At 40.0% G+C, this 21745-nt stretch overlaps 1 protein-coding gene across 1 annotated transcript in view; it reads left to right on the forward strand.

The window, feature by feature from the left end:
* The window catches only part of FBXO42 (F-box protein 42), a 52010-nt gene that overhangs the window by 27808 nt on the left and 2457 nt on the right, over positions 1 to 21745 (forward strand). The window contains exons 2-9 of the mRNA XM_063435408.1: positions 2369 to 2626; positions 8944 to 9060; positions 15179 to 15313; positions 19525 to 19678; positions 19861 to 19971; positions 20399 to 20495; positions 20894 to 20950; positions 21305 to 21421. Of these exons, the coding sequence (XP_063291478.1) occupies positions 2386 to 2626; positions 8944 to 9060; positions 15179 to 15313; positions 19525 to 19678; positions 19861 to 19971; positions 20399 to 20495; positions 20894 to 20950; positions 21305 to 21421 (1029 nt within the window). The 5' untranslated portion in view covers positions 2369 to 2385. The remainder of the gene's footprint in view (positions 1 to 2368; positions 2627 to 8943; positions 9061 to 15178; positions 15314 to 19524; positions 19679 to 19860; positions 19972 to 20398; positions 20496 to 20893; positions 20951 to 21304; positions 21422 to 21745) is intronic.

Raw genomic sequence — 21745 nt, forward strand, 5'->3', positions numbered from 1 at the left:
TGATTCCCTCCAAAATGAAATCAATCTGAGATTGTGGAAAAAGTCCAGATCTCTCGAGGAAAAACTTTGTCGCTTCACATCCTCTATTATGTTGTATGATGGTATACAAGGAGCATTCATCATCCCATATAACATCTTTAAGGACCTGCAGGACATTAATGGTGTCTTTTAGATGACCTTTACAGTTCTTCACTATAGGCTGTAGGCATTGGTCGATGTATTGGGAAAGCCTACTCGATATAGATCCTATTCCTGAGATGATGGGGCGCCCAGGGGGTTTGGTGATGTGCTTATGGATCTTTGGCAAGTAATAGAAAACAGGGATCCTGGGATGATGGATGTTTAGAAATTCTGATTCTTTTTTTATTCAGGATACCTTCTAACTTGCCTTTGTCTAGCAATTTAGTATAACTGACCTTAATTTCACTAGTGGGGTCTTTATTTAAAACAATGTATGTTGTAGTGTCACCAAGTAACCTATTGGATTCTGCAATATAATCATCTTTCTCGATAAGGACAATTCCCCCCCCCCCCCCTTATCGGCCGGTTTAATGACCAGTGTGTTGTCATTTTTGAACTTCTTTAGACTGTCTCTTTCTTGAAAGGTAAGATTATATTCATTCTTCCCAATAGGTTTGATACGTTTAATATCCCTCATAACCATTTTTTTCAAATGTTGACATCTCATCAGAGATTCAAAACTTGGGAAAAAAACTGGATTTCTCTTTAAGTTCCGTATGCACAAATTCATCATTTATTTCACTTGGCATAGGTCTTGTTGATGGTTTCTTATGAAAGAATTTTTTTAAACACATTTTTCTTTTAAACCTGTTAAGGTCCAAATAGGTGCTGAATTTATCTAATGTTCTAGTCGGGGCAAATTTAAGGCCCTTTTCAAGTAATGATTGTTGGGATTTGGAGAGCACTCTATTTGTGAGGTTAAAGATACCATTCTTAATTATTTTTTGTCTCTTTTTCCTCTTTTGTAGAGATACTCCTCCTCTAATTCCCCTTCCTCTATGGATCTCCGCCTCTTTCCTAATGGGGAGCATTTGTATCTCTCCCTTTCCTGAAGTTCCCAAAAATCCTCCTGTCTTGGTGAACGGTCTAGGTGTGCAAATCTGTTATATAGAGGAACATTATCCTCCTTTTTTCTCTCAGGTCTATTCAAATATGGTTGGCGTTTGTCGAAATGCACACTCTGTTTTTTCCATCTATATGTGTCCCTTCCATCAGAGTGGTCATTTCTTTTTTTATTGGGAGAGACGACGTCTCTTCTACCATAGCTATAGTTAGCCTCCGCTTTATAACTTGATCTATTCATTGTTTTAGTTTGGGGTTCTTTATGAAAAGGAGTGTCACTATTAGAGTGCCTCCTACCAGAGAGACCTTTGTGGGTATTTGGATAGTAAGATATACTTCTATCAGGAATGTTTCTTTTAGGGTACTTTGTTCTTTGGAAATTATTTACATTATTATAGTTATATTTGGAGTATGTCCTGACTCTATTATTGGCATAATCATTTTTATCCCTCAAATATTTTCTATTTTTTGTTTCAATTACAGTTTTTTCCATTTTTTCTAAATTGTCTTTTATATCCTCTGTAATAGAGGTATATTCTTCTGAGGAGGTATTGTTTATTAGATAATTCTGTAGTTCATCAATTTTTTTATCTAGTTTTGCCAGATTATGCTGGCGTCTCTCAATAATTAAGTCCATTAATCCAAAAGAAAAACTCTCTAATTTGTTATTCCATTCGGTCATAAAGTCTTCTTCCTCTTGGTCAAAGGAAGGATCCTTTGAAAACCTTAGACCTCTTGGTGTGATCTTCTCTCTATTATATTTCTCAAGGGTTGCTATTTCCCACTTATTTTTAATCGGGTTCCATCACCAGCCATGGTTATAAGGTTTGCAGATCCTCCCTACTTGAGACAGGGGTTTTGGTTATTATTACAGACTATATTTTTTTTCCGGCAAAAAGGTTTCTCTAGCCCAGGGGTAGGCAACCTTCGGCTCTACAGATGTTGTGGACTACATCTCCCTTGATGCTTTGCCAGCAATATGGCTGTAAAAGCATTATGGGAGATGTAGTCCAAAACATCTGTAGAGCCGAAGGTTGCCTACCCCTGCTCTAGCCCTTATGTACTGGAATTGGACACTATCTTTACAAGGCCCTGGGCTACAAGGTTTTACTTAAAATATTGGTTTGGCATTGCTAACTTTGCTGGTAAATTTCCCAATGATGTGAGCCTGTTTTATACATACCATAAAATTACATATAACGTGTTTTTGGTTTGGGTGACCTCGGAAAGCCATGCTGCTTGTGACCCCCTGGTCCCTATTAACTTATTCTGTCTTTCTCTGCAGACAGTCCGTGGGATGCTATGGCTAGTTCCTCTGACAGTGAGGACGACGCATTCATGGCTGTTGACGCAGTGGAAGGAATAGAAGGAACGATGGAACAAGACTATGAGCCACATCCTCGGAAACAGCCGACCAGACATAACCGTTCCATGTCAGAGCTACCGGAGGAGGTGCTGGAATACATCCTGTCCTTCTTGTCTCCATATCAGGAGCACAAGACTGCAGCTTTGGTGTGCAAACAGTGGTACAGACTCATTAAAGGTAAGCTAGCTACTATGGGCCCAGGCGACTGCACAGAAATTCCCAACATAGCCAGTGTTGATATGTTATTTTCTCTCTCTCATGCCACTCACATGGTAGACACGCTGAAACGCACCCACACACATTTTTGTGCCTAATCCAGCCTGGACGCACACACAATGCTTTATACAAGCTTCTAGAGCCTACACACACTCTACATTAGCAGAATCACCCTAACTTTGTACTCTACATTCATATGTGTAGCTGATCTCATTTAGTACGCTTAGCTCAAACATTGGCTAAAGTTTAACCGGCTAGGCTAAGGTACCTCACTACCACTCATAGACACAGTGCCCCTACTCTCACTCTGTCTATGCAACCAATACCTAGGTCTCCACTCCAGTTTGTACACCTTTTATGAGCCAGCACTAGTTCTGTGCTTTTCTCACTTGAGTAATTAATATGGGAACCTAGGATGATTCATGATATTAGCCTTTTTAAAGTCTTTATATGATTTTTAGTACGGGAAATGCCCCACTTAAGCTTGTAATCACCAGACTTCCAATCCTTATGCCAGCAGTGTCAATTTGTCAGTACCGATTCTATATTATTTTATAGTTGACACAGAGATTTCTCTCGAATATTATACTTTATAATATAAAATGTGCAACATTAATGTATGCTTAACACATGTTTATAAATGTTGAATTGGCAGGTGAGCAACTGCTAATGAATAAAGGTAAGCTAGTTGTAACAAACGCTGGTATTTCAGATACCCGTTAGTTCCTTTCCTCCCGAAGTGCTAGAGGCTGAGTGATTATAGCTCGCAGTTCGGGTGTTGATTCGAACGTTCTCCAGATGAAATACAGCATCCAAGTAAATTCACCAAGCAAATCAGACGGAGACCCAAACATCAGCCTAAACTAGATGAAGGGTACAACAGGAATTAATTTATTCAGGCAAACTGGCCCATTTTAATGCAAGTACCCATGCACAGGGTTTACAGTGACATTCCAGGGGCGTTCTCAACTGACCTGAGAGGGGACTATGACAAAATACATACTGTAAGTACATTGGCTCTCAGGTCCAGGACACTCCCACATAAATAGGGTAATCCTTCCCCTGTGCGTGGGAGATAATTGAGTCAAGGATTGTACTAAACTCCATTATCTCCAGGCACAAAAAAAAAAACCATACTTTTCAACAAAACCCAGAAAGTACCTTAAAACCCATGGAAACCCCTACAAAAGTAATTTCCCCTGGAAACCCCGATTTGGGGGACCAACATATCCAAAAATCAACCAGATTGTTTCAGGGGTTTGGGATTTCCATGAAGGTCATAATTTGACCGATTGCATACAAAACTACCGAATAGCGCTCTCCTGGCTGGTTGGTGAAAAGAAGCAGGCATTCGTGAAGTCGATCGGCGTTTGGGAAGTCGAGTGTCCGATTTTAGTTCCAGTCACTCGACGACCAAGTACCGCTGCCTCTTTTCGTGCCACACAAGGAGAGCACTTAATTTGCGTTTTTCTTTGTAGATAATGAGCCAGGGGTTGGTCTGTGTTCGGTAGTTTTAACTACCGAACGAGAAAAATCAAAGTTAATGAATAAAGTGTGTGGTTTCTTCACACAAGGAGTTTCATTTTGTTTTATTGGTAGGTCTGTTGTCTGCCACAGATGCAAAAGGACTCAAACTCACCTAGTTTGGAGGTTATTACTTCTTTACAAATCATCTGCTTTTGGCTTTGTTTCTGTTAACCAATTGTGCGATTTTTTTTTTTTTTTAAATCCTCCAGAATACCTGTCAGGGAATTCATTTCCTTCACCTCCTTTGTTGACGTTTTAGTATACTATTAGATTGGTTATGTATACCCGGGCCGGTGTTGGTTTTAGAATATATAAGGCTTAGCCTTTGTGTAACTATCGATATCTTTGTAATAAATTATGACTGTGCTTTTGACACCTTTTCTACTCGGCGTGTGTATGCATGGATTTATAGCTCCATTTGGTGTAGCTGCAATTTAGTCAGCAGGTCCATTCATTTTATCTGCAAAATAGAATTGCTACTAATTGGTGAAGAACCTGCCCCATGCATCATCACGCTGCATCACTTCTTCTGTCTCTCTGCTCCAATCAAATGCTCTTCATAGAGCAAAAATAAAAAATAACACACATGAATGTAGGGAGATGGGGAGGGGGGACATATAGGCTTCCACTTGCAGGAGTGCTCCCATATGTTTTGCAGAGACCTAACACTAGGCAGTCTGTAACTGAGCTGCCTGAGTCATTTGTGCCGGTGGTGTAACCAGAACCCGGCACAAAAGTTCAGATATCTTTTTATGTGTAGTGTTTCAATAAGAAAATCTGCACATCCAGATTCCTTGCTTCATGACCACTTGTAGAAGCAGAAGTGATCTTGGAGGCTGGAGTGACCCTTTAAAACCTTAATAACAGTGGTTGCATGGCTGATGTGTGCAGCCATCATGAATGGAAGTAAACGGAACAGAGTACCAGTTGTTATAAGTCTTGTAGAGACTGATGAGTCAAAATCTGCCCATCAGCCCTAACACAGCTCAGGCACCATGCAAGGAGTTTTTTTTCCCACAGACAGGTTGACAGATTGATAGGGAAGAGAGGTTTCTCTCTTCTTGTACATGTGCAGAGACACTCAAGCGTTGTATGCATTGCTCTCCCGAAATGTCTGTGATTAATGTTTAATCTGAGATGTTACAGCAGTCCCCTAATGTTATCCCTTCCCAGAGATCACTTAGAGGAGGAATTTTCTACAGCGGTAACCTTTTAGTCCAGGCTAGCAGCGTGGGCTTTATTTGAACTTTGTTAAGAGGATCCCTAAAGAACAGATCATTATGACTGCATTAACCATCGCTTGTTATTAGTTTAATAATTATCTCCAATATGTACTAAAAGGCCCATTTACTGTTTTTCTTCTGCATATGTTGAGCTAGACACTGTATGGGAACCTCCCCTGACATTAGTGAAACATTTCTTTATATTCCTTAAAAAAATGCCTACAGCTGTAACTGACTGCAGTCTACAGGAAGGCTAAGTCGTCGGTCTCTCTGGCCGGCATCTGCTTTAACCCCTTAAGGACCAAACTTCTGGAATAAAAGGAAATCATGACATGGCATGTGTCCTTAAGTGGTTAAACTTCAATGTATTTATTTTCTTTTTTTGAGAATTTTGTATTCTTGCCTGTGGAATTATGTCTGTTTTATGGCTCTCTGCCCAATTTTCAGGTCTGCTTCCTTTTAAGGGTAAATAGAAATTAAGTAAGAGTTTGGGAAGGTTGCACAATCTGTTGCTTTGCGGTTTTTACAGCAGACTCTTTTAGAGCTGAAGCATTCACATCGAAATCTCTCCTCTCATTATTCCAACACAGTGTCGCAGTATCAGTCAGCCACTACCTTGTTATAGAACTGCATGTAGTGAATCTCTAACTGATGGCACGTTAGAACTTCCATGATTAAGCCAGCCTTCGGCTAGTGCAGTGGTAGTCAACCTTTTTCTACCTACCGCCCACTAATGCATCTTTTTGGTTGAAAAAATTTCCTTACCGCCCACCAGTTTTCGCGCAAATGCGGAATATTTTTAAGAAAGGGGGGTGTTTTTAAAAAAAATAAATGTACGTATTTATCTTTTTATTTCTACTTAATGCAGGTTTATAAGGATTTTAACTTTATAACGTTTAATGAGAAAACAATAAAGTAAATTGAAATTACCTTTACTAGTGATTAATGAGATCCTTGCGGTTGATGCTGCGAGACTAAATATTTGATATCTGGTTCGATTTTCGTAAGGAACAAACAAAGGTCTCTTTCAGTGATATTCAAACGACTTCTCTGTTTGCGCATAATATGATTTCTCATTTGTGCGTCAGCTCATCTCCTCTCCCTCCTCAATTCCCCTCCCCACCTTTTATTCCCCTTTTTTTCTATTTTTTAACCGTCCTTATAGCAATGCCCAGTAGGAAGGCTGAGCTAGGTAGCCCACTTACTATAGTCCACTATAACATACAGACACACACACACACAGGGGACACACACAAAGACACACAGGACACACACACAGACACAGACAGGCACACATACACACACACACACACGTATGTGTGCCTGTCTGTCTTTGTATGTGTGTCCTGTGTGTGTGTGTGTGTCCTGTGTGTGTGTGTGTGTCCTGTGTGTGTGTGTGTCCTGTGTGTGTGTGTGTGTCCTGTGTGTGTGTGTGTGTGTCCTGTGTGTGTGTCCTGTGTGTGTGTGTGTGTCCTGTGTGTGTGTGTGTGTGTGTCTTGTGTGTATGTTATAGTGGACTATAGTAAGTGGGCTACCTAGCTCAGCCTTCCTACTGGGCATTGCTATAAGGATGGTTAAAAAATAGAAAAAAGGGGAAAAAAAGGTGGGGAGGGGAATTGAGGAGGGAGAGGAGATGAGCTGACGCACAAATGAGAAATCATATTATGCGCAAACAGAGAAGTCGTCTGAATATCACTGAAAGAGACCTTCGTTTGTTCCTTACGAAAATCGAACCAGATATCAAATATTTAGTCTCGCAGCATATACATACAAACAGACATGCACACACACATAAGACATACATAGACACACACACATGCAGACACACAAACAATGACACATACATACAAAGACAAGACACACATACATACAGACAGACACATACGACACACAGACACATACGACACACACAAGACATACATACAGACACAGACAGGCACATATACAGACACACAAGACACACATACACACACACACACACACAAAGACACAGACAGGCACACATACACACAAGACACATACATACAAACAGACACACAGACATGCACACACACATGCAGACACACAGACATGCACACACACATGCAGACATACATAGACACACACACATGCAGACACAAGACACACATACAATGACACATACATACAAAGACAAGACACACATACATACAGACACACACACACACACACACACAAGACATACATACAAAGACACATACAGACACACACACACATATATACACAGACAGACACACACACATATACACAGACAGACACACACACAAGACATACATACAAAGACAAGACACACATACATACAGACAGACACACACACATATACACAGACAGACACACACACAAGACATACATACAAAGACAAGACACACATACATACAGACACACACACACATATATACACAGACAGACACACACACACACACAAGACATACATACAAAGACACATACAGACACACACACACACATATACACAGACAGACACATACACACACACAAGACATACCTACAAAGACACACACACACAAACAAACACACACACACACTTCATATTTAAGTCACCCTCCTGTTTCCTACCTTTAAGGTGCAGGAGGGTGACTTTCCCTGGGGTCCAGTGGTGGCTCAGGTGGATGGGAGTCAGAGTTCCCACTCTGACTCCCTGGTGTTTCCTCCCGCGCGGCTCTCAGTTTTAGCTGGGAGGAGTGACCGGGGAATCACTTCCTCCCAGCTCTGATGTCATCACAGGGGGCCCGGTCGCGCTGTTAAAGCGCCCAGCGCTGACCGGGCCCCCTTACAATCCGCATCCATCGGGTGGCCCTGACAGCATGGGCCACCCGATGGACACTTTGGAAGGCGGCCCCGGCGGTTTACCGGGCGGGCCGGAGCCGCAAATGGTCACGGCGGTACCCAGTCGCACGGGTACCGCCGGCTCGCACCGGCCCGATCAACCTGGAAATCCCTACCGCCCACCTGGAATCCTGAAACGCCCACTAGTGGGCGGTAGGGACCAGGTTGACGAACCATGGGCTAGTGAAAGCAGTTGGAGCTAACCCCTTGTTTCATTGTATCAGGAATACTTTTTTCCTATTTGACACCTTATCTTCACAGTGGTGTGATTACCCCTTACAATGAGTTGTGATTACAATGAATGTTCTGTATGTGTATGTGAAATTACAATAGAATGTTTGTGGTCCTAAGGCAGTGGGATAAAGTATAAAAAGGCCACAGTTTTATTGTAATAGTGACTAACCAATATGTTTGTGTATGTCAGTTTATAAAGCTTTGATTATGCATTGTACTTAATATTGTATTAACTAATTTTATAAAAAATAAATGTATATGAGAACAATGTGTGCATGTCCCTTATACACATTATGGAACATAGATGCTAGAATAAAAACTATGGGGTAAGTTATTTAGGGTGTAGTGGACAGATTGATGTGCCAACTATAAACAGCATGTGGGGCTCCAGTCTGTCTCTGAAACTAACTATATGGTTTCTTGCTTTTCCAGGAGTTGCCCATCAGTGCTATCATGGATTTATAAAGGCAGTCCAGGATGGGAATATCCAGTGGGAAAGTCGGACGTACCCCTACCCAGGAACTCCAATTACTCAGCGTTTTTCCCACAGTACGTGGCGCAGTTTGCTTTTAGTAACGTTATTTAAAATAGTGCCTACAAATCTCAAGGAGAGCTCCGGAGCTCACACAGCTACTTGCAAATCGTATAGTATGGGACATTCTCCAAAACACATTCCTCTTCCGGTGGCTGCTGTGGCCATCAGGGCAGATTAATGATTGTTTATACATGATTTTAGAGATTAGCTGCTTCCATGGACATATTGGCCGTTACACCAGAATAGAAGCAGTGCAAGTATTCAGAGTGGCTTGGCTCCTGACCTCTCATTGCAAGAACAGGCAAAGATTTCTTAAATAAATCATTGCTTTTCATTGAAACACAGCATTTTATTTGTGTGTATTGTATGAAGTGTGAGAGCACAGTCATGGCTATAACAGTCCATTTTCTGTGCAGGATTTGGGACTAGATAAAAGTCTGATGAACGTATTGTATAATCTGCATTTATGGTCGTGTAGTATAAATGCTGCATTCAGTACAGCCAGCAGTCCCACAATGCACTGGAGGTGAAGGGCTAAAGACCAAACCCAGTTACCTGTTCTGAGGTCCTCCTTCTCTTTCGCATGCTGGGTGCTTAGTTTACAGGCCCTTTTTGGTAACGGTTTGTTTATCTTTTAAAACTCACTAATAAGCAATTTGATTGACAGAAGCTGACCTGTTTATGTTACTGGCCTTTTTTGTAACATGCGGTTTTGTGTTTGTGGAATCCCCTTCTGGTGACATCCATGCAGGGGATGCTTCTTGATCTTCACTGTTTAGCTGCCTGCTGTTCATTGTGCTCAGTCTGTGTGTGGTTCTATATATACAGTGAATAACTGTTCATTGTGATCAGTCTGTGTGTGTGTTTCTATATATACAGTGAATAACTGTTCATTGTGATCAGTGTGTGTGTGGTTCTATATATACAGTGAATAACTGTTCATTGCGATCAGTCTGTGTGTGTGTGTTTCTATATATACAGTGAATAACTGTTCATTGTGATCAGTCTGTGTGAGGTTCTATATATACAGTGAATAACTGTTCATTGTGATCAGTCTGTGTGTGGTTCTATATATACAGTGAATAACTGATCATTGTGATCAGTCTGTGTGTGTTTCTATATATACAGTGAATAACTGATCATTGTGGTCAGTCTGTGTGTGGTTCTATATATACAGTGAATAACTGTTCGTTGTGATCAGTCTGTGTGTGTTTCCATATATACAGTGAATAACTGTTCATTGTGCTCAGTCTGTGTGTGGTTCTATATATACAGTGAATAACTGATCATTGTGCTCAGTCTGTGTGTGTTTCTGTATATACAGTGAATAACTGTTCATTGTGCTCAGTCTGTGTGTGTTTCTATATATACAGTGAATAACTGTTCATTGCGATCAGTCTGTGTGTGGTTCTATATATACAGCGAATAACTGTTCATTGTGATCAGTGTGTGTGTGTTTCTATATATACAGTGAATAACTGTTCATTGTGATCAGTCTGTGTGTGGTTCTATATATACAGCGAATAACTGTTCATTGTGATCAGTCTGTGTGTGTTTCTATATATACAGTGAATAACTGTTCATTGCGATCAGTCTGTGTGTGGTTCTATATATACAGTGAATAACTGTTCATTGTGATCAGTGTGTGTGTGTTTCTATATATACAGTGAATAACTGTTCATTGTGATCAGTCTGTGTGTGTGTTTCTATATATACAGTGAATAACTGATCATTGTGATCAGTCTGTGTGTGGTTCTATATATACAGTGAATAACTGTTCGTTGTGATCAGTCTGTGTGTGGTTCTATATATACAGTGAATAACTGATCATTGTGATCAGTCTGTGTGTGGTTCTATATATACAGTGAATAACTGTTCGTTGTGATCAGTGTGTGTGTGGTTCTATATATACAGTGAATAACTGATCATTGTGATCAGTCTGTGTGTGGTTCTATATATACAGTGAATAACTGTTCGTTGTGATCAGTCTGTGTGTGTTTCTATATATACAGTGAATAACTGTTCGTTGTGTTCAGTCTGTGTGAGGTTCTATATATACAGTGAATAACTGTTCATTGTGATCAGTCTGTGTGTGTTTCTATATATACAGTGAATAACTGATCATTGTGATCAGTCTGTGTGTGGTTCTATATATACAGTGAATAACTGTTCGTTGTGATCAGTCTGTGTGTGTTTCTATATATACAGTGAATAACTGTTCGTTGTGTTCAGTCTGTGTGAGGTTCTATATATACAGTGAATAACTGATCATTGTGATCAGTCTGTGTGTGATTCTATATATACAGTGAATAACTGTTCGTTGTGATCAGTCTGTGTGTGTTTCTATATATACAGTGAATAACTGTTCGTTGTGATCAGTGTGTGTGTGGTTCTATATATACAGTGAATAACTGATCATTGTGATCAGTCTGTGTGTGGTTCTATATATACAGTGAATAACTGTTCGTTGTGATCAGTCTGTGTGTGTTTCTATATATACAGTGAATAACTGTTCGTTGTGTTCAGTCTGTGTGAGGTTCTATATATACAGTGAATAACTTCATTGTGCTCAGTCTGTGTGTGTTTCTATATATACAGTGAATAACTGTTCATTGTGATCAGTCTGTGTGTGTTTCCATATATACAGTGAATAACTGTTCATTGTGATCAGTCTGTGTGTGTTTCTATATATACAGTGAATAACTGTTCATTGTGATCAGTCTGTGTGTGGTACTATATATACAGTGAATAACTGTTCATTGTGATCAGTCTGCGTGTGGTACTATATATACAGTGAATAACTGTTCATTGTGATCAGTCTGTGTGTGGTACTATATATACAGTGAATAACTGTTCATTGTGCTCAGTCTGTGTGTGGTACTATATATACAGTGAATAACTGTTCATTGTGCTCAGTCTGTGTGTGGTACTATATATACAGTGAATAACTGTTCATTGTGATCAGTCTGTGTGTGTGTTTCTATATATACAGTGAATAACTGTTCATTGTGCTCAGTCTGTGTGTGTTTCTATATATACAGTGAATAACTGTTCATTGTGATCAGTCTGTGTGTGTGTGTTTCCATATATACAGTGAATAACTGTTCATTGTGATCAGTCTGTGTGTTTCTATATATACAGTGAATAACTGTTCATTGTGTTCAGTCTGTGTGAGGTTCTATATATACAGTGAATAACTGATCATTGTGATCAGTCTGTGTGTGTTTCTATATATACAGTGAATAACTGTTCGTTGTGATCAGTCTGTGTGTGGTTCTATATATACAGTGAATAACTGTTCATTGTGATCAGTCTGTGTGTGGTTCTATATATACAGTGAATAACTGTTCATTGTGATCAGTCTGTGTGTGTTTCTATATATACAGTGAATAACTGTTCATTGTGATCAGTCTGTGTGTGTTTCCATATATATATACAGTGAATAACTGTTCATTGTGATCAGTCTGTGTGTGGTTCTATATATACCGTAAATAACTGTTCATTGTGATCAGTCTGTGTGTGTTTCCATATATATACAGTGAATAACTGTTCGTTGTGTTCAGTCTGTGTGAGGTTCTATATATACAGTGAATAACTGATCATTGTGATCAGTCTGTGTGTGGTTCTATATATACAGTGAATAACTGATCATTGTGATCAGTCTGTGTGTTTTTATATATACAGTGAATAACTGATCATTGTGGTCAGTCTGTGTGTGTTTCTATATATACAGTGAATAACTGTTCGTTGTGTTCAGTCTGTGTGTGGTTCTGTATATACAGTGAATAACTGTTCGTTGTGATCAGTCTGTGTGTGTTTCCATATATATACAGTGAATAACTGTTCGTTGTGTTCAGTCTGTGTGAGGTTCTATATATACAGTGAATAACTGATCATTGTGATCAGTCTGTGTGTGTTTCTATATATACAGTGAATAACTGTTCGTTGTGTTCAGTCTGTGTGAGGTTCTATATATACAGTGAATAACTGTTCATTGTGATCAGTCTGTGTGTGTTTCTATATATACAGTGAATAACTGTTCATTGTGATCAGTCTGTGTGTGTTTCCATATATATACAGTGAATAACTGTTCGTTGTGATCAGTGTGTGTGTGGTTCTATATATACAGTGAATAACTGTTCATTGTGATCAGTCTGTGTGTGGTTCTATATATACAGTGAATAACTGTTCATTGTGATCAGTCTGTGTGTGGTTCTATATATACAGTGAATAACTGTTCGTTGTGTTCAGTCTGTGTGAGGTTCTATATATACAGTGAATAACTGTTCATTGTGATCAGTCTGTGTGTGTTTCTATATATACAGTGAATAACTGTTCATTGTGATCAGTCTGTGTGTGTTTCCATATATATACAGTGAATAACTGTTCGTTGTGATCAGTCTGTGTGAGGTTCTATATATACAGTGAATAACTGTTCGTTGTGTTCAGTCTGTGTGAGGTTCTATATATACAGTGAATAACTGATCATTGTGATCAGTCTGTGTGTGGTTCTATATATACAGTGAATAACTGATCATTGTGATCAGTCTGTGTGTGTTTCTATATATACAGTGAATAACTGTTCATTGTGATCAGTCTGTGTGTGTTTCCATATATATACAGTGAATAACTGTTCGTTGTGATCAGTGTGTGTGTGGTTCTATATATACAGTGAATAACTGTTCATTGTGATCAGTCTGTGTGTGGTTCTATATATACAGTGAATAACTGTTCATTGTGATCAGTCTGTGTGTGGTTCTATATATACAGTGAATAACTGTTCATTGTGATCAGTCTGTTTGTGTTTCTATATATATACAGTGAATAACTGTTCGTTGTGTTCAGTCTGTGTGAGGTTCTATATATACAGTGAATAACTGATCATTGTGATCAGTCTGTGTGTGGTTCTATATATACAGTGAATAACTGATCATTGTGATCAGTCTGTGTGTGTTTCTATATATACAGTGAATAACTGATCATTGTGATCAGTCTGTGTGTGTTTCTATATATACAGTGAATAACTGTTCGTTGTGTTCAGTCTGTGTGAGGTTCTATATATACAGTGAATAACTGTTCATTGTGATCAGTCTGTGTGTGTTTCCATATATATATACAGTGAATAACTGTTCATTGTGATCAGTCTGTGTGTGGTTCTATATATACCGTGAATAACTGTTCATTGTGATCAGTCTGTGTGTGGTTCTATATATACAGTGAATAACTGATCATTGTGATCAGTCTGTGTGTGTTTCTATATATACAGTGAATAACTGTTCATTGTGATCAGTCTGTGTGTGTTTCTATATATACAGTGAATAACTGTTCATTGTGCTCAGTCTGTGTGGGGTTCTATATATACAGTGAATAACTGTTCATTGTGCTCAGTCTGTGTGTGGTTCTATATATACAGTGAATAACTGTTCGTTGTGATCAGTCTGTGTGTGTTTCTATATATACAGTGAATAACTGTTCATTGTGATCAGTCTGTGTGAGGTTCTATATATACAGTGAATAACTGTTCATTGTGATCAGTCTGTGTGTGTTTCTGTATATACAGTGAATAACTGTTCGTTGTGATCAGTCTGTGTGTGGTTCTGTATATACAGTGAATAACTGTTCATTGTGATCAGTCTGTGTGTGTTTCCATATATATACAGTGAATAACTGTTCGTTGTGATCAGTGTGTGTGTGGTTCTATATATACAGTGAATAACTGTTCATTGTGATCAGTGTGTGTGTGGTTCTATATATACAGTGAATAACTGTTCATTGTGATCAGTCTGTGTGAGGTTCTATATATACAGTGAATAACTGTTCGTTGTGATCAGTCTGTGTGTGTTTCTATATATACAGTGAATAACTGTTCATTGTGATCAGTCTGTGTGTGGTTCTGTATATACAGTGAATAACTGTTCATTGTGATCAGTCTGTGTGTGGTTCTGTATATACAGTGAATAACTGTTCGTTGTGATCAGTCTGTGTGTGGTTCTGTATATACAGTGAATAACTGTTCATTGTGATCAGTCTGTGTGTGTTTCCATATATATACAGTGAATAACTGTTCGTTGTGATCAGTCTGTGTGTGGTTCTGTATATACAGTGAATAACTGTTCTTTGCTCCCTATCCAGGTGCATGCTATTATGACTCCAATCAATCAATGTATGTGTTTGGGGGCTGCACGCAAAGTAGCTGTAACGCAGCCTTTAATGACTTGTGGAGGCTGGACCTGAATAGCAAAGAATGGATCCGACCCCTGGCTTCAGGTGAGTTCCCATGAACCATGTGCCACACTGCCAGCATTACCTCCTCTGGGCTCAATAATTCACAACTTTCTTGGGGATAGTTCTGATGAGTACCCGTCCTTACACAGCAGCACTTTGGCATGGCTTAGGTGTCAAATTCTCCCTCTTTGTTATATAGGCACAGGTTACTGGAGGTACTCTCGATACTCACTGACCATCCACTGCATGGCTATGTTCACTGTGCCCCTTGGAGAGAAAGACGATGATGGAATAATTCATGTGCCCCATTTATTTGACTTGTGTTAACAGGCAGTGTACTAATGAACAATTGAATCTGTTGACTCCGTGTACGATTGTCTTGGCTCTATTTCCACTGGTGATGTTCGGAGCCAGTGATTCTGCAGTTATTGAGTCTATCTGAGAGCAGATACGCGTGTTTGAAATCACCCTTTCTGTCCAGATTCCAGTCCAACAAAGAAATGGAACTCTGCGGGCAGTGAAGACCGATTTCTGCTTGTAACAGTAGCCGTGATTACTGTTGTTTTTAATGTTTCTTCATTGTTTTTCTTTTCTCTGTAATCTCTCCTTAAGGTGTGTCAGGATATCAGCAAGTGTGATTGTTTGGAAGATGAGATTTCACTTTTATTAACATGTTTGTCACAGTGTATGACGGGCTGGCTGCTCACATGGACAGTTTTTAATGGGATATTTTTTTTTTAATTCTCCGCATGCACCCTGAGAATGCACTGTGCAAAAGTATCCCACGGGAGGGGTTCTAACCACAAACCCACCCTGCCTTCTCCTTCCCGGGCAATGCCATGCTACAGGCAGCTTGGCTTCCAGTTATTAGCTCATTCTGGAAGAATGCCCAATGTTGCTGTGTTACAACATGTGGTTTAGGTAGAGGCAAGGGAGATTGGGCACTGAGCACTAACCATGAAGATTTCTCCCAAAGATTGTGAAACACATACTACAGGTCACAAGGAAAGGCACCTACAAGGTTAACTATTAAAGCATATTCTACATCTCACAGGGTCACATGAATCGGCTACATTTTAGAGGTTCAGATGTTCCATTTAGTACCACAATGGCCCTTATTGAGACTAAGATTGATTTAAATATCACGCAGATCCCAGAGTTTGTTTGCGCTTACCTACTCCAGGTCATGGGTGATAGTTTGTGGTATTAATGTGCCAACCGTCATTGCCGACTGAGTGCAGGAGCCTGTGAAGTACTTGGTGCTAGCCTGCAGCTCCCTGAGGCTCCATGATTACACGTTTAAACCAGGATTTAACCAGAAAGATACGTCCTGCTTTTATAAGGGGGCACCCTACTTTGTGCTCTCTTAATATAGGATAGTGTTACTGGGGGCAATTAAACCCTTCACTGGCTTTGAGAGAGTTCTTATCTTCTATGTGGGTTTTTATATTGGGGAGCATTTCTGGTGATGTGAATTGGGGTTTACTATTGGGGAGCATTTCTGTTGATGTGAATTGGGGTTTACTATTGGGGAGCATTTCTGGTGATGTGAATTGGGGTTTACTATTGGGGAGCATTTCTGGCGATGTGAATTGGGGTTTTTACATTGGGGAGAATTTCTGGTGATGTGGATGGAGGTTTAATAGATGGTTATTGGGGATGTAGATGGAGGTTTAATAGATGGTTATTGGGGATGTGGATGGAGGTTTAATAGATGGTTATTGGGGATGTGGATGGAGGTTTAATAGATGGTTACTGGGGATGTGGATGGAGGTTTAATAGATGGTTACTGGGGATGTGGATGGAGGTTTAATAGATGGTTATTGGGGATGTGGATGGAGGTTTAATAGATGGTTATTGGGGATGTGGATGGAGGTTTAATAGATGGTTATTGGGGATGTGGATGGAGGTTTAATAGATGGTTACTGGGGATGTGGATGGAGGTTTAATAGATGGTTATTGGGGATGTGGATGGAGGTTTAATAGATGGTTATTGGGGATGTGGATGGAGGTTTAATAGATGGTTACTGGGGATGTGGATGGAGGTTTAATAGATGGTTATTGGGGATGTGGATGGAGGTTTAATAGATGGTTATTGGGGATATGGATGGAGGTTTAATAGATGGTTATTGGGGATGTGGATGGAGGTTTAATAGATGGTTACTGGGGATGTGGATGGAGGTTTAATAGATGGTTACTGGGGATGTGGAAAGCTTTTGCTTTCAGTTTTAAACATGGCGATGGGGGCGGCTGAGTACCTCACCTCTTATTCCCTAGAGCTAAACATGAGAACTTTGACACAAACTGACATTTGTAAATTTGCTTTCATTGATCGCCATCATTGATCTAAATTACTGAAAATGAAAGAATTTTCCATTTTGTGAGTTTGACTTGTTTGAGGATTTGTGGCCCCCAAATATCTTGGTGACTTGGTTGTATGTGCACATTCTCTGAGAATTCTTCCTGAAGCTGCTCTGCTCCCGATCACAGCCCCTCCTGCCTGCATCATTGTCGGTGTGTGCAGTGTGAGTGAGGCCGTTCCCAGGCCGAGAGTATGGACCAGATCTCAGGGTAAACAGTCCTTGGAATGGCTGGGAAAAAGGAATGCTGCCCCACACACTTCTCACTGGTTTATTTCCTGTAATCCTGAGATCATCTGAATTTCTATTAACACTGCTTTAGCGAATGCTTTTTCTGCCAGCAATGTATTGACTTGTCCGGCCTGTGTCCCTGTCTCCTTATTTACCGTGGCACATATATTGGCAGTATACCATTATTAATGCAATGATTCTGACTGAGCCTCACTTAGCTCTCTCATGACTCTAAGCCAACGTCTACCAAGCTAAATGCTGCTGAGGGTTATGGGGGTTTGCCTTAATGACAGCTTTATTTTAATTATCTGTTCAAAGTATAAACTCAGCATATTATTTGTGAACTGTGCCTCTTAAGAGACCAGACTAGGATTCAGCTGAGCATCATGGGAGATGTAGTCCACAGCAGCTGCAGTAACAAAGAACTTTGCTGCTCTGTACACTCAGCTTACCAACCTTTGTAAAAAAAAAATCCATTTAGAAACCCACAATTAAAATGTAGCCTTTATCCAGCAATGCTTGGAGAGCTGGATACATTGAGCGGCTACCCAGCATGGTTGGTAGAAGGTCCTGTTCACTGTCCAGCATAGTTTGAAGTGGGCACATCCTGATCAGGGTTATGTATGCTGAACCCATAATATCACTATATGTTGGGTTAATGTCAGAGCATACGCACAGCTCCAATCCCCGTTTATAGGTTTAGTATGCCAGTCCTGAGGGTGAAAGTAATGTGTTTAGTGTATTAATTCCCCTCAGACACCCTTTGTATTTTTACACCAATTTCAAATGTGATTCCCAGAAGGCAATGTTTCTGTTTAATTACATGTGTGGCACTATGCCAAGTGACCGCATTCACCAAATCTTCATTTATAGTGTCTGCGGATCCTGCTATACTGGTTCAGGGCCTGCGTCTCCATTCCTCTTATTAACACAATTATTCTTGAGGGTCCAGTTGTTAATTCTGAATGCATTGCAGTGTCAGTTCCGCATTGGCAGCACACAGTGACAACGGAATTTGGAATGTTAATGGGATGAGCCATGTCAGATTGAGCACCCTCTGTAGTCTGGAAAAGCTACCTACGGCATATGAGAGATACATAGACCTCTAACACTTGGATGGTTAAATAGATCTATTTCTCAGCTATTAACTGTAGCCAATTGCTGTAATGCAATGTACGATGAATGAGTTTTTTGGCTGCTATTTAACTGTCTTGCTGTGAGCCCAGTTAAATATCTGCTTTTTTAATCTAGTTATGCGGTGCTGGGCCCCTACTGAGTGCCAGAACCTGCTGCAGTTTGTTTTAGTTGTGATGGGTTTTTAATTTATTTACTTATTTCTATTTAAATATTGGGCACTTGACAATCTGAGATCCTAAAAATTGATAAAAGCACATTTAGATTTAATCTCACAGGGTAAAGTCATGAAGGGGATAGGCGGAATGGCTGTTAAATTGTTACTGAATACACAGGCAGACTACATGCTCTAAGTAAATGATCAGGAGAGATCGATCATCTTTAATGTATGGATGTAGTATGCTACAGCACAGCTCCACTCGCTATGCAGCATGTAAATGGAATTACATTTCTGGGAATGGGGTGAAAGCCTTGCATTAGTCATACCTCTGGCACACAGAAGGTTAATTTGCATGGTTTCTGTTCCAGGATCCTACCCTTCACCCAAGGCTGGAGCTACGCTTGTGGTGTACAAAGAACTGCTAGTTCTTTTTGGAGGGTGGACCCGCCCAAGCCCCTATCCGCTCCATCAACCTGAACGCTTCTTTGATGAAATCCATACTTATTCACCCTCCAAGAATTGGTAAGCGTGGACCAAAATGGCAAGACCATTCACATATTTAATGGCATACCCGTTTTTAGACTTTTCTCTGTTTAAAAATGAATAACATGAAATGATTTAAACCAGAAAGGGCACATTTAGCATTTGCTGTTTTTCAAGTCCATTGAGGGTATTCTAAAACAATGCTGATTCTTTCTTTCAAGGTGGAATTGTATAGTGACAACTCACGGGCCCCCTCCTATGGCTGGACATTCGTCATGTGTCATTGGCGATAAAATGATTGTGTTTGGGGGTTCGCTGGGAGCTCGACAAATGTAAGTAATCTTTTAACTGCTACTTTCTCCTGATCCACATTCCTTACTTTTTAGACCGGAAGGAAATATTTACCCAACATGAAAATAACATATTGCATGTCGCAATATATAAACAATGCATGGATATATTTCCATCGAATTAAGTGGCAGACAAAATGTTTATTTGCAACAGATAATCACCCATGGCTAGCTATAGTCTCACACCTCATCAGCCGCTCTCCCACACTACTATCAAACTTCATACACTCCATTTGCAGCCTGTGAGCACAGTCAGAGTCGATTGGTTCTGACAAATCCTAGGTGCCAAGTCCCGTTTCGGTGTCGTCATGGCCCTAACAGAGAACTTACATTACTGCCGGCTGTCCTTACCTCTTCCATGCTTTAATGTGTAAGGTCTTGTGTTTTTCACCTTTTACCCAAAATACAGGAGTAACGATGTCTGGATACTGGATCTGGAACAATGGTCATGGTCAAAACCCAAAATATCTGGTCCCTGTCCCCACCCCAGAGGAGGACAATCTCAGGTAAATATCTCTACAGAACTTCCTAGTTACTATGGTTGGTTAATCCCTTTATTTAACTTCCCCCTAAAACTAGAGTTATCTGCTAGACTGGTCAACATTGTGTCTCCCATTGCTGCCAGCAAGTGAAGTGAGGTTCATTGTGTCCTGAGTGGACTTTCTCTCCATCCTCATCTGTTAAATGTTACTGTAGTAGGTGAGGTTGATAAATATCATACTGCTTATCGACAAATAATAATCTGGTGGATTTTTTTCTTACCTAACCTGCTACTTTTCAGGAAAGACGTGAGATTAATTCTATGTTGTTAGTTAACATGACTCGGTGGGGGTTCGGTGTTAGTGGGCTACACATTGTCCAATATTCTCTATCCGTTCTAACCCAATGTGTATCCATCTTTCAGATTGTTATCGACAATGACACTATTCTGATTCTGGGAGGTTGTGGAGGTCCTAACGCTGTGAGTATATTTACCATAAATTATTGTTACTCTACGTGTGTCTCCAGAATAAACAGGCTCCATATTTCAATGTATTTTGCTTTGTTAACCAATTCCAATTATTTATTAACATTAAAAACTGTCGTGCTTTGTGTTTCTGTCCAAACATAGTGGAATGTTCCTTCTGATTGCTCCACTTTTTGAACCTAACCCAATACTTTATTTTTTTTTATATACAAAACAATTGTGTAAAATTCTACTTTTGGCTGAGATGGTCTTTTTTTACTTTCACTATTTGTCTCGTCTCTTTCCTTCACGTTAGTCTCTCAGCTGGCTGTTGTTGATTTAACATTGCTGATCTGTGTGTGTTTACAGCTGTTTAAAGACGCCTGGTTACTTCACATGCATACCAACCCGTGGACCTGGCAGCAGCTTAAAGTGGAGAACGATGAGCACGGTGCCCCTGAACTCTGGTGCCATCCTGCATGCAGGGTAAGGTTACAGATCAGGGTAGCCGCAGGTTCATAGTCCCTATCTGAGCAATGTATGTCTGTGTACAATGTATGTAAACAATATACAAACAATGCTTTGCACAGAAAGAACTCATCAGACTTTATATAGGGGCTTCCACAGAAAAATGATAAAATCTTTTGTCATATTCCAGTTTTTCCCTCAAAATGTATTCCAGGCCTCTCACATGAAGCTATAACAGTGTTTGTGTTGTAGAGAGCATTTCTGATCTGTTCATACCTCCAGTATTCGATGCCAAGAGGACAGCAATTATAGAGAGCTCTCCTTATAAGGAATATTGTGCCT

The sequence above is a fragment of the Pelobates fuscus genome, chromosome 11, assembly GCF_036172605.1.
Source record: "Pelobates fuscus isolate aPelFus1 chromosome 11, aPelFus1.pri, whole genome shotgun sequence".
NCBI classification, from domain to species: domain Eukaryota; kingdom Metazoa; phylum Chordata; class Amphibia; order Anura; family Pelobatidae; genus Pelobates; species Pelobates fuscus.